Source organism: Gymnogyps californianus, chromosome Z, assembly GCF_018139145.2.
Source record: "Gymnogyps californianus isolate 813 chromosome Z, ASM1813914v2, whole genome shotgun sequence".
Taxonomy (NCBI): Eukaryota; Metazoa; Chordata; class Aves; order Accipitriformes; family Cathartidae; genus Gymnogyps; species Gymnogyps californianus.
Genome location: NC_059500.1, coordinates 82,048,154 through 82,060,057, shown reverse-complemented (window position 1 = coordinate 82,060,057; position 11,904 = coordinate 82,048,154). Strand labels below are relative to the sequence as shown.

Sequence of the window (11,904 nt, the reverse complement as noted above, 5' to 3'; positions counted from 1 at the left end):
GGCCGGGGGGGTACCGGTGCCCGGCGGAGCGCGGCCCGGGGACGGCCGGGCCCTCAAAGCGGCTCCCGGCCGCGGGGGTGAGCTCAGGCGGAGCGTGGGGCACGTGACGCGTACGCCGCCTTCTCCCATTGGTGGCGAATCCGCGGTGGGCGGTAGCCGGAAACGCGGGGGCTGTTTCCGGTGCGGCGGTGGAGGCTGCGGCAGCCGGTGAGGGCGGTGGGTCCGGTTGAGGTGAGTGCGGGGCGGGCTGGGCTCCGTCTCCTCCGGCGGGGCCGGGGTTGCTCTCCCGAGGGGTCCCTTCGTGGTTTGCTAGTCCTCCATCCCGGCCGGAGCCCGGGCATGGCTGCCCGGCTGGAGGCGTCCGCGGGGACCGGCCTCGCCTCGCCGTTTGCCGCTGTTCTCTGCGGCCGGAGCGGCTCCGTTAACCGGGAGCGGACGGGGTGAATCCCGAAACGTAACAGCTCACGCTGAGGTGTGGAGCTCTTTGGTTTCAACGCGTGTTTGAGTGGAACTTTACCGATTCGGAAAATCTTTGCGCTCCAGGCTGTACCTCAGTACCAGCGGGAGGGGGAAACGCCGCCGCTGCTCGGCGTTTACCGTAAACCGGGAAGGTCGGCCTGGCTTCTGGGGAATATTCCGGCCTGAACGTCGTCCTACAGGCAAGCAGAACTGGAGCGTGTTGCATAAATTAGCCCTTCCAGACTAGGTCAGCCTTTATGGGGGCGGGAGGGGAAAGCCCTTGTGTCTGTGTAGGCTTTTTTTTTTTTTTTTCTGTTTCCATAATAGTTGACTAACGACTGAGTTAAACATGGGAAACAAAGACCAAATGTACTTAAATTTGCAACGTCATGCATGTTCTCTCTGCTGACCCTAATGTATGGTGGCTTACAGAGATAAACAAAACCTTGTATCACAAAGAAATAAGCTCGCTATTCAAATTTGACCATTTGCCCTTTTACTCTTCTTTTTTCTTTTTTTTTTTCCTCTAAACATTAATTGCCTGCTCATCAGGCAACAGAGCATCATCACCAAATGACAGAAGAAACTCGTGCGCGGTATTTCAATACATTAGGACTGGTGGTGTACTTGCAGTGGCTTGCCTTTGTATCTGGCAGAGGTATGAATTATTTTTCGTTCTGGAATCTTGACGCGACGTGGCTGCAGAGACACTTGCTGTTGCCTCAGAAAGACAGCCTGGGGTGTTCCCTCCAGCCACGTTCTTTAGCTAACGGATGAAGCCACAACATCTGGCTGGAAAGTTAGTATCTGGGAAGTTCTGGCAGAAAGAGTACCTGAACTGTCTTTTTGAACGGCTTTAATAGGTTAGTTATAACCCCCATTATATAGCCATTATTTTAGCCCCTCACCCTGGGGCTAAAAATCTTTAGCATAGCTTAAAAAGAAAGTGAAATTTTGATCCCAGACAAAGTGTATACATCTGCCTCTTCATTCTGCATCCTGGAAAGCTTTTGTTTCGCTTCTTAATGTAAGAATTCAGATGTCAGCAGCCTAGAAAGGAGGAATGTGAAGGGCAAAGCTTCGCAGCGGAGTGTATATCTAACATATTGCGCATCAGCGCTGAAAGGGACAGCTCTAATCCTGCTTAACTGCTTCCTCTCCCAGTTGTACCTTTCCGCCCCTGTGCTTTGGTTTTCTGCTTTATTTCATTGCAGACTTCAGGCTGCCGTTTTTGAAGGCTTCTTCCTGGTTTTAGGAGAGAGGGAAGGATTAATTTTCTAATAGTTTGGCCAACTGTATGGGATTGGTGTGGGATCAAGGGATTCCTCCTGTGCAGGAGGAAGGAAGTAACCCATATGCTCCTCTTCTCAAATCCTGACTGGGATTCTCTTCCCCGCCTCCCACCGACCTGCCCTTCAGTTGTAGGAAGCCATTAGATGGATCGGAGTCCTGCCACTTAATTTCACCTTAAATAAAAAGGGAATGAGAAAAACAAACCTTTTGGACCTTCTGTTGTAATATAGTAAGAACTGGGCTAATATCTGCAGCTCACTGCTTAAACTGTTTTTGTGTGGTTTAAGCAAAAACTTTTATTTTCTGAATTTGTTTTCCTAGGTTGCAGCTATAGGACTGATGAATTAATAGCAAACTCTACTCCTTTTTTGTTAAAATGTCAAAAACGTTTCCCTGGTTGTTGAGGACTTCATAACATTGGAACACACAGCGTTTTTGAAACTTTTAACAGTTAATCTGTAATTAAAGAATCTTTTATGTTTGAATATCAACTACAAACTTTATTCATTATTTAAGACTGTTTTCTTAGCTCCTGGCATACAAACACTGTCATCCTAAGTTGTTGGGGTTTTTTTTTTCCCTCACCAGCTTTGTCACAGAACAAGAGGAAGCCATGGTGTGCATTCCTTGTATAGTCATTCCGGTTCTCCTCTGGGTCTACAAGAAATTCCTTGAACCGTATATCTATCCCGTCATCGCACCTTTCATTAAGCGTGTATGGCCCAAGAAAGCTGTGCAAGAAACAACAGCCACAAAACAAGGTCAAAGAGGCAGCGCTGGGAATCCACGGGCACCTTCAGCCACGAAAAGAGATCAGGAGGATGAATCTGGAATTTATAAAGTAAGATTAATGCCTTTAGCTAACCAGGGAAATGCCAGATAAAGCACCCAGCAATAGTTCAGGGTGGGCACCACAAAAGAGTAAATAGTTGGGTGTTTTTACAGATATTTTTGTGGCTATTTTCTTACGAAAGGGAGTTACCAGTACTGAGCCAGCTAGAAATAGCAAGCTTCTGGTAGGTCTTGGAAGGACAGGAATTGCATCTGTTTTCTGAAACAGCTTAGTTAATTTTTTTTTTTTTTTAAACGACTGGCTATTCTTGCAGAGAAGGAAGAAGTCAAATAATTGGTACATCACACCAGATACATGAAGCAGAATTAAAAAAAAAAAACCCACCACTCTTCAGCCAGCTCTGCCACTCATAATGGGGGAAAATGTTTAGCGTGTGTAAATTGTGCATTTATTATTTATCTCTTCTAACAAAATGCAAAGATTTGTATATGTTGTCTCTGCCCTCACTTCCCCCCTCCCCCCCCAAAGCAATAATTATGTGTAAATCTAAAGAGACACCACCACTTTGGTTCTCGCTGCAGATTTCTTCATAGATCTTCACTGGCGTTGCTTCTAAAAGCCGTTTTCATCACCGACTGTTACTGTTCTGGGTGTGAAGTCCTTTTTTGACATCCCATTAATGATGCTGTCTTTTATTTGCAGTTTGAAAGCAATGGCGTTGCAAATGGAATTGCCGCAAAGAGATCCACAGAAGTTTCTGACAAGAAAACGGATTAAAGGAATTCATTCATAAGGATTTTATTCCCTTGTGTCCAATATGAACTGGTGATATTTCTCTCACTTTCAGACTTTTTTTTTCTTTGCACATTTTAGCTGAATAAAAACCGTTACCGCTTACAGGAGAGGGTCTCTTTTGCCACTAAAATGGCAGCTAGCACATTTCTTAATTTAAAATGTTTGAAAATTGAAGTTCTTTCTTTTCCTCACTTGGAAATGATGAACTACTTTTCATCTATGATCTATTTGGTGTGATTCAAGTTTAGGTTAAATAATGTATGAATAAATCTAGCTTTGGAAGGTAAATGTTATCTTAGCATCTTAGTTTCACTAACTGCTGGTGCGATACTTCAGGCTTTCACCTTAAAAACTATGGCTGTTCTTGACCTTGCTAAAGAGCTATGAATTGCATTGTGGCAACATAAGTGTCATGGTTAAATTATGAAGAGTTTAGATTTTTTTATGTCAAATCTGTGGATGAGCTAAAGGAGTTATGCTATATGCAAAATTTACTTAGCTTACTAAAAGCAGAAAGTCTTGATTTGATACTTGCGTTAATTATTTTCCTTGAAACATTGTGCCTTTTGTTTCTTGAAGAGGAGCAGCAGGGGCATGATGCAAGAGAATTGTTGCTTTGTATTCTGTTGCGGTGGTTTAAAATGGTGCAGTTCTGCCTTTAAAAAAAAAAATCCAACTAAAAACTCTTTAACATGCTTGTGGAATTTGAATTATAATAAACCAGGATTTTATTTAAAAATAAGTTTGCTTCTGAGCTATAAATATCTAACGTGGTAACAAAATCTTTGAAAACCTGTAGACAGGCCCCAGGCAGAAGGAAGGTCATCAAACTACTGACTTCATGATAAAGAAAGTGAACTCAGCAAGTCCAGCGTTGCCTCCTCCAGGGAGGAAGCATTCTGGTAGTGACTTGCATCCCAACGTGGTAGTGCAATTGTGAAGCGTTTTAGATGTCCCTGAGCCTAGGAAGGAATAGAAGTGATAATTCCTCCTTTGTCCTCTCTGCCAAACCAGAGCGCTCTTTAAAAGGTTCAAAACAAAACCATTTCAGCGATTTTTGGATTGCTCTTTAGGATTTATCATTTTCACAAAAGTCCCACCTAAGGTATGCCTAAAAAGGCATGCCTTTTCATATCTGCAGTCCTTGAACCGTCACTGAGGTCCAGTCTTGTTCTTGCAACCGTCTTTTCTCCTACCAGATAATTGATTATTCCGAAGACTTGCTTGATGCCCGCCAAATGCCTCTGGTGAGGTGTATTGTTTCCTGCCACTACCTGGTTTTGTCAGGTCTTGTGTGAATCGATCTGCAATGTTCACAGCTGGATATCAGGCCCTTGTTGCTACAACCGTTACTTCTGTAATGAGTTGAATCACAGAAAACTCCTTGTAAGGCGTTGCCTAATACTGTTTGCTCTCCCTTAATGAGCTAGTCTATTAGGAAGTGAATTTGGTATTGCTGTTTAATCAGCTTTGCATCATCCTTGGAACGTAATCCCCCATCTGATCCGTGTATCATGGATATAGCTTTCTCCTAGACTGGTGAAGTACCTACCCTGTGTGATATTAAAACCTGGTTTTATTATTCTGAGCATGCACGCATGGTATAATTCATACAATAAAAGATAACAATACTAACTGAGCACTCCTGTAACTTCTCCCAGATATAGTTGTGTGGATCATGTAGTAGAAAAGACAGGGACTGGATAGGGGAAGCAAGGGTAAGAGGCCACACTAGCTTCCGATCGTTTTTGTCCTCAGTATCTTTGGATATTTTGCCCATGTTGTTGCAACAAACCGTACCCTATCCATCAAAACTTCAGCTGGTAAAAGGTGGGTGTAATCTTTGCTGTGGTGGATTGGGTTTTCTAAAGCAATCAACCCCCACCTCACCCCAGACAATAAATTCCTCTGCTACCACTACTGTCAAAGTTCGCGCTCTCAATCTGAAAGCCAGGAACTTCTAAGGGTCTGAAATGACCTTGCAATGAGAAAGGAGTAAACTGCCTGAGAAAGTCACTCTAGAACTGAGGTCATGCACAGGGTCTTTCAAATGGCTATAGCAATGAAGACTCGTTGCAGGTGTGCAGCTGAACATACATATGTATTCTTACATTGTAAGCATTGCTGAAAAGATTGTCCCTTCCGCTGCGCTTCCTGTCCCAGGGCAGGTAACCTTAGCCACGGTTTGGAAATCTTGGGCATCTGATAAGCAGGCCAAAGTTTTGGAGTAATATATTCACCTCTAACAGCTGTGAACAGGACAAAAAGTAGAGCAAGAGCTGTACCTGGGCTCCTTTAATTCATAAATGTAAATGTACGCAGTCGATTTATAAAGTGTACATAATTACTTACTTTGAGTTATTTAGGATGTTGTTATCCAAGGAAGCGCATCAGACAGTAACATGGAAAATAAACTATAGTAAATTAGACTGCAGGCTGAACTGGGCTTCTAGCTGTGTGCCAACATGATATTTAAACACCAGGCCTACTGAAAAGACTGCAAAAAGCAAAATAGGCAGATAATGCAAGTAAAATGACACCGTTTGTGCTTTCTGGAATGGTGCTTCAGTACTTTTATTAGCTGCAGTTAAACACTAATGTGACTAAGCTTCATCACAAAGCTTTCCTGAATGAGGCACTTCACTGGAAGTCCTGGCAGATTTGTGTTGCAAAATTTTCCAAGAATAGGTCAGTAATCTTATTGTGTTGTGAACAGTTAAGCAAAAAATGAGTCAAAAAACAGGTAAAAGCAAAGGAACTGCCAGAGCCTGGGCAGGAGTGCAGGAGATCATCTGCTGGGATGCAAAGAAGTGCACAAAGCCTTGTTTGAGAAAAATAAGTAGATAGAAATTAAGGAAATCCTCACATGAGAGAACAATATATATCAAGTAAGTTTAATCTAACTGAGAAAATTTCCGTGTGTTTGTTACTGCCTAAAAGCAAGATTTACAAAAGGGCTTAGGCACCTAATGATGGCGGGTGGACATCTATCAGAATTTCCGAGAGCAGGTAGCAGCTTCATTGACACTGAAGACTTTCAGAAAATTGCAGAGTAGGCATCTTTAGGGACCAAAGTACTTCTGCAAATTTAGTCCTAAGATCTTCAGCATTAAAGCTGTTTGGTTTTGTTTAAATACTATTGAGGAAGAATCAAGAAATGAAGCAATATTTGAAAAAATAACATTCAAATCAACTAATTCCAAGTATTTTTTCTTTATGGGAAGGTCCAAATGTGACATGGTACCTTCCATGTGTTGGTTTGCACAGGTAGCTGGGTGGCAAGGACTTAAAATAAGCTTAATTGAAATACACCTTTAAAAAACTGCGAGTATATGCAGAAAATTCTTAAATAAAAGTTGAGAAGGTTTTATGTTGCCAGTTATTTTGATGGGCCTGATTCTGCAGGCAAAGGAAATTCTAGCAGGTTAAATGGAACATGATCAACCTCTAAGGATGTCTAAACTGACAATGAATTCTGTGTAAAATGATCTTTATTTGGATGTGTTCATAAAACACAGTTAAATTCTATCCACAAAGCTGATCTAATGACAGTAATACAATATGCTGTTATTACCCAAATGTAGCAATCACGCTCCAGCGTTCTGGGAGCTGTTGGGCATGCTGCTAAGGTTCAATCCTTGGAGTCATTCCCTCTTGATTTCTGTACAATGCAGAACATTATTGCTGAAAGAACAGTCTTTGAGAGGCTGCAGGTAAAGGAAATGAAGAGAAATTTAATTTACGCTTAGATTAACTAAATCTGCCTTCAATGAGAACTAATTCTGTTTCATTAAACTGCCTAAGACATGAAAGAAGGGATTATCTTCCTTGTGCAGTTTTCTGATCATTAGAACATGCTTGCTGAACCAAATAATATTTTGGGTTTTGCAGACTGTCATTATTTTTGCTTTTCAATGAACCTGACTGCAGTAGTTTAGTTGAAATGGTCTAGAAGACCATGTTTGCCACAGTGATTCTCTTGCTTTAGAAATGTTTTTAGATCATAGTGCTGTATCTTTCTTTCGTTGTATTTGAAACATAAATTATTTGAAATGTTGTAAATAGATGTATTTATATGTAGATAGATGTAGCAATACTTGTATGTTGCATGAGGATTGTTTTTCAACTCCTTTTTTGTGCAGAGTCCTACCTCTCTTATAGCCACTCTAACTGTTGACTGTGCGCCATTTTTATTGCCGTAGTGGTCTGATCAAACACGGTATGAACATGAGGCCAAACCCTAAGCCAAGATATTTGCTTTTACAAGGCAATGTATATGAAGTGGTTACACCCCACCTTTGCACATACGCTGTTTGCATACGTGCTGTTTGCTTGTGCAGCCCAGTTACAGGTACGTGTAAGAGCTGGGCTGCGTATTTAGTGTCACGCACCATCATAACAGGATTATACTAGGACTAATTATATTCATAGAATCATAGAATGGTTTGTGTTGGAAGGGACCTTAAAGATCATCCAGTTCCAACTCCCCTGCAATGAGTAGGAACATCTTCAACTAGACTGGGTTGCTCAAAGCCCCATCCACCCTGGCCTTGAACACTTCCAGGGGGGGACATCCACAACTTCTCTGGGCAACCTGTGCCAGTGCCTCACCACCCTCATCATAAAGAATTTCTTCCTTCTGTCTAGTCTGAATCTCCCCTCTTTTAGTTTAAAACCATTACCCCTTGTCCTGTCGCACAGGTCCTACTAGAAAACTCTGTCCCCATCTTTCTTCTAAGCCCCCTTTAAGTATTGAAAGGCCGCAATAAGGTCTCCCCGGAGCCTTCTCTTCTCCAGGCTGAACAACCCCAACTCTCTCAGCCTCTCCTCACAGGAGAAGTGCCTCAGCCCTCTGATCATTTTTGTGGCCCTCCTCTGGACCTGCTCCAACAGGTTGGGGGCCCCAGAGCTGGACGCAGTACTCCAGGTGGGGTCTCACGAGAGCGGAGTAGAGGGGGAGAATCATCTCCCTCGGCCTGCTGGCCACGCTTCTTTGGATGCAGCCCAGGACATAACTGACCTGCACAGAAAAGCCCTCCTGTTTTTCCCGTGCCCTGACCTTGCACTTGGCCTTGTTGGACATCATGATGTTCACACGGGTCCACCTCTCAAGCCTGTCGAGGTCCCTCTGGATGGCATCCCTTCCCTCCAGCGTGTCGACCGCGCCACACAGCTTGGTGTCGTCGGCAAACTTGCTGAGGGTGCGCTCAATCCCACTGTCCATGTCGCCAACAAAGTTCCTGATCTATGGAAGTTGTCACTGCCCATGGCAGGGGGGCTGGAACTAGATGATCTTTAAGGTCCCTTCCAACCCAAACCATTCTGTGATTCTGTGTTAAACAGCGCCGGTCCCAGTACCAACACCTGAGGAATGCCACTCGTCCACTTCGACATCCAGCCATTGACTGCAACCCTTTGAGCGTGACCATCCGGCCAATTCCTTATCCACAGAGCAGTCCATCTGTCAAATCCATGTCTCTCCAATGTAGAGAGAAGGATGTCGTGCGGGACAGTGTCAGACGCTTGGGAAGGGTTTCCCTTTTGAAGGAACCATCGGGTACTTATAGAACCAGCTACCGATGGCACAAAAAACACCTCAGAGATGGAGGTTACCAGAGGCACAAGCAATGACTAAAAGCAGTGTGAGGGCAGGGAGGGATAAATCCCCCCTCCCTCTGGCTCTCGGTCCCGCTTTCTCGAGTTACCTCATGTCCCGCTGACTGACAAAGCGGGCCGCAGAGGAGAGGAGGCCGTGGCAGCCGGCCCATGCCCCTGACCACCCCGCGGGTTATCGAGAGAAGCCTCTTGCCGTAGGAAGGCCTCACCCGGAGGATGACGACCGGCCCGGGGAAGCCGGAGCGGCGGCGGCTGGGCCTTCCCGCGCCGGACTACACTTCCCGGCGTGCCCCGCGGCACCGCCCCTCATCTTCCCCCCCTCCTCCGCCGGCCTGTGCGCATGCGCGGCGGGGACGCGCTGGCGACGTGGAAGGCTGGAGGCGGGCGGCAGCGGTGGGTGCGCGCCTGCGCCGGGCGGGGGCCGTTGGGCAGCGCCCCCGCGGCGCGCGGAGGGGTGCGGGCAGCCGGCGTGAGGGGCGGCGGGGGGGGGTGAGCGCGGCGGGCGCTGAGGGGAGCGGGCCGGGTGGCCCCGCGGCGGCGGCGAGGCTGCCGGGGCCGGCGGAGAGCCGTCTACGGCGGCGGACCGGGGTGCCGGGGCCGCGGTACCGGCCGCCTCTTGCCGTACAGCGTTGTGGCGCGGCGGTGCTGAGCGGACGGGCGCCGCTGACGGGGTAAGCGGGGCCTCGGCGGTACCTGCGGGCCCGTCCCGTCGCAGGGGGCTGGCGGGGAGGCCGAGGGGCGAGGGCAACGGGGCCGGTGGCGGGTGGACCCCAGCGGCTCTGCCCCGTCGCGCCCCGTCTCCCTTCAGTGCTGGCTCCGAAAGGGGAGGGAGCGCAGGGGGGCCGCCGCCCGCCCCTAAACGTCCCGGTTGTCCCCTTGTCCCGACACCCACTCTTGCTCGGCCCCATATCGCGACAGAGGGCTGTGCTTGTGCTGTGACTCTCAGCACCGTCGCTGCGGAGAGTTCCCGGGGCTGCCGGCTCTGCCGGGTGTCCGCTCCCGGGCCGCCGGCACCCGCTGTGTCCCCGGCCGGGCTGGGGTGCAGGGGAGCCTGCGGTGCCCCTCCGGGTACTCCCTGGCAGGGTCCCCAGGGACCCTCCTGGGGCGCGGAGTTGTGCCCGCTGTCGCTTCGTACACGGTCAAAACCAGAATAGGAGAGATTCATACCTGTATTTCTTGTTCTGTACTCTTAGGGACATTTATTATTAATGAAAAGACTATAAAATGGCATATTTTCCATTCTGCTTTTGTGAACCGGAGGGTTTTTATAGTGCTCCACTATAAAAAGTGCTCCAGATTGTTTTTGCAATATAACGGGTCTGCTCAGTCTCACTCTGCTTCCTGGTCACTCTTGCCAGTTTGTTTTCATACTTCTGAAGGATAATATTTAGCAAGAGCGGGAAATATTTTGGTTTAAAAGAGGATTTGTATGTTACCTTAATTGACATCAGGTTTTGTCTTGTATGCTTTCATGCCAAACACTGTTTGTTTAGTATTTTTTTTTTTAATCTTTTGTGCTGAGTGTAGTGAGTCTGTGAGGCTGTAATCTGTTTTCTTTCATTGTGTGTACCGAGGGATAACATGCTGGGCTGCAGTTATAATCATTTGGGGTATTTGTAGAAGTAAGTAGACTGTTAATATTTCCTGCATTGAGCACTTTTTGAGTGCAGGGGAATGGAAAGAAGCTCCTGGGTGGTTGGGTCCGGTTTCCTAATGCAGGCCGCTGGGTTGTGTAATCCCCCATTTTGTCAATTCCCAAGTCAAAACCGTTGAAGTTGCTCTGGTTGGGGTGACTTAAAAATTGTCGTTGCTCCTTAGATTGTCAGGAGCTCAGGCAGGCCTCATTCTGCCCTCTCCCTGGGCTGTTTTCTCTTTTCACGTTGCTGCTGCATCAGGAGAAGCCCATGGACAGCCCTGGGGATGTTGGACCCTGCTCAGCACTCTCACCTGGCTGAAGCAACCATCAGCTACTTCTCTTCCAGTCCTGTGCTGATGTTTTACTAGCACAGCTTCTAATGCTTAATATGTTGTGATAAATTCAGTAGAAAAGTATTTATAGCAAATTAATACTAAACTTAGATGGCGCTGGTGCTTCCAGTGATTTTATCAGATGAATAGGAAGATCCCAGGATGTTTTTAACATGCTGATGACTGACAGAAGATACTAAAAGTAAGAAATCCTGTTTGGTGGCTGATGAACTGTTGTCAAAGTGGATGGATAAAGATGATAACGATATTTCTTCAAAGTGTATTCTCTAGAGTGGAAAGCCTATTGCACCTTATAGTAAGTATAACTTAATTTGCGGTAGACCCTGGAGATAGGCGATATAAATCATGATGTGTAGTATAATATAAAATTAGCTGTACATACAAAACAGATTTGGCCTTCTGTACAAAATGCATTTTTTTTATGCTGTAGATAGATTTCTAGCTGTGGGAAACATTTAAAGCAGAGACAAATTGCTCTGTTGTAAAAATATGCGTAATGCCCAATTGTGGGAAGAGTACAGATGACAAAAGAATTGTATAACCTTTGATGTATAGCAAAATATACCAATATTCACAAAATTGCAGACCTTTTAATGAACATCTAAGCATCTTTCTGAAGCTTAAAAGGGAGTCAAATTCTTCTTTCATTAGACCAGTTTTATTTATGCCTGAGTGTGAAATAGGGAGAAAGTCTTAAATATGTGTAACGATAATCTTAACATCCCTTCCATAAAGAGATAATTACACCAAGCTAGTAGCTACTTAGATTATTAAATCGTGCTAGGTTTAGCATGACTTGTGTCATATCCAACCCAGCTGCCCATTTTAATTATGGTAGTAACTGAATGTATTACTATAAATTGATTTTTAGGTAGGTATACTGAGTATTAAAAAAAAAAAAGAAGAGGGACAAATGCATCAGTAATCATAAAACACTTTCATATTGAACAAAATTTCCA

The 11,904-nt window shown here is 45.6% G+C and overlaps 2 protein-coding genes across 4 annotated transcripts in view; both read left to right on the top strand.

Annotated features, from left to right (window-relative positions):
* The first annotated feature begins 388 nt into the window (after positions 1–388).
* On the top strand, positions 389–3,444 carry CZH18orf32 (chromosome Z C18orf32 homolog). Of its 2 annotated transcripts, XM_050912716.1 has the most exons (4): positions 389–706; positions 1,012–1,117; positions 2,341–2,593; positions 3,248–3,444. In XM_050912716.1, the coding sequence occupies exons 3-4, from the start codon at positions 2,366–2,368 to the stop codon at positions 3,320–3,322; spliced, it is 303 nt and encodes a 100-aa protein (XP_050768673.1). In that variant the 5' UTR covers positions 389–706; positions 1,012–1,117; positions 2,341–2,365; the 3' UTR covers positions 3,323–3,444. The 2 variants fall into 2 exon arrangements, with proteins under 2 accessions (XP_050768673.1, XP_050768674.1); XM_050912717.1 differs by lacking the exon at positions 1,012–1,117.
* Positions 3,445–9,564: 6,120 nt separating this feature from the next.
* Positions 9,565–11,904, top strand: part of DYM (dymeclin) — a 221,218-nt gene continuing 218,878 nt past the window's right edge. For both annotated transcript variants that reach the window (XM_050912965.1, XM_050912964.1), the window contains exon 1: positions 9,565–9,627. The gene's annotated coding sequence lies outside the window, so the exon portion shown is untranslated. The remainder of the gene's footprint in view (positions 9,628–11,904) is intronic.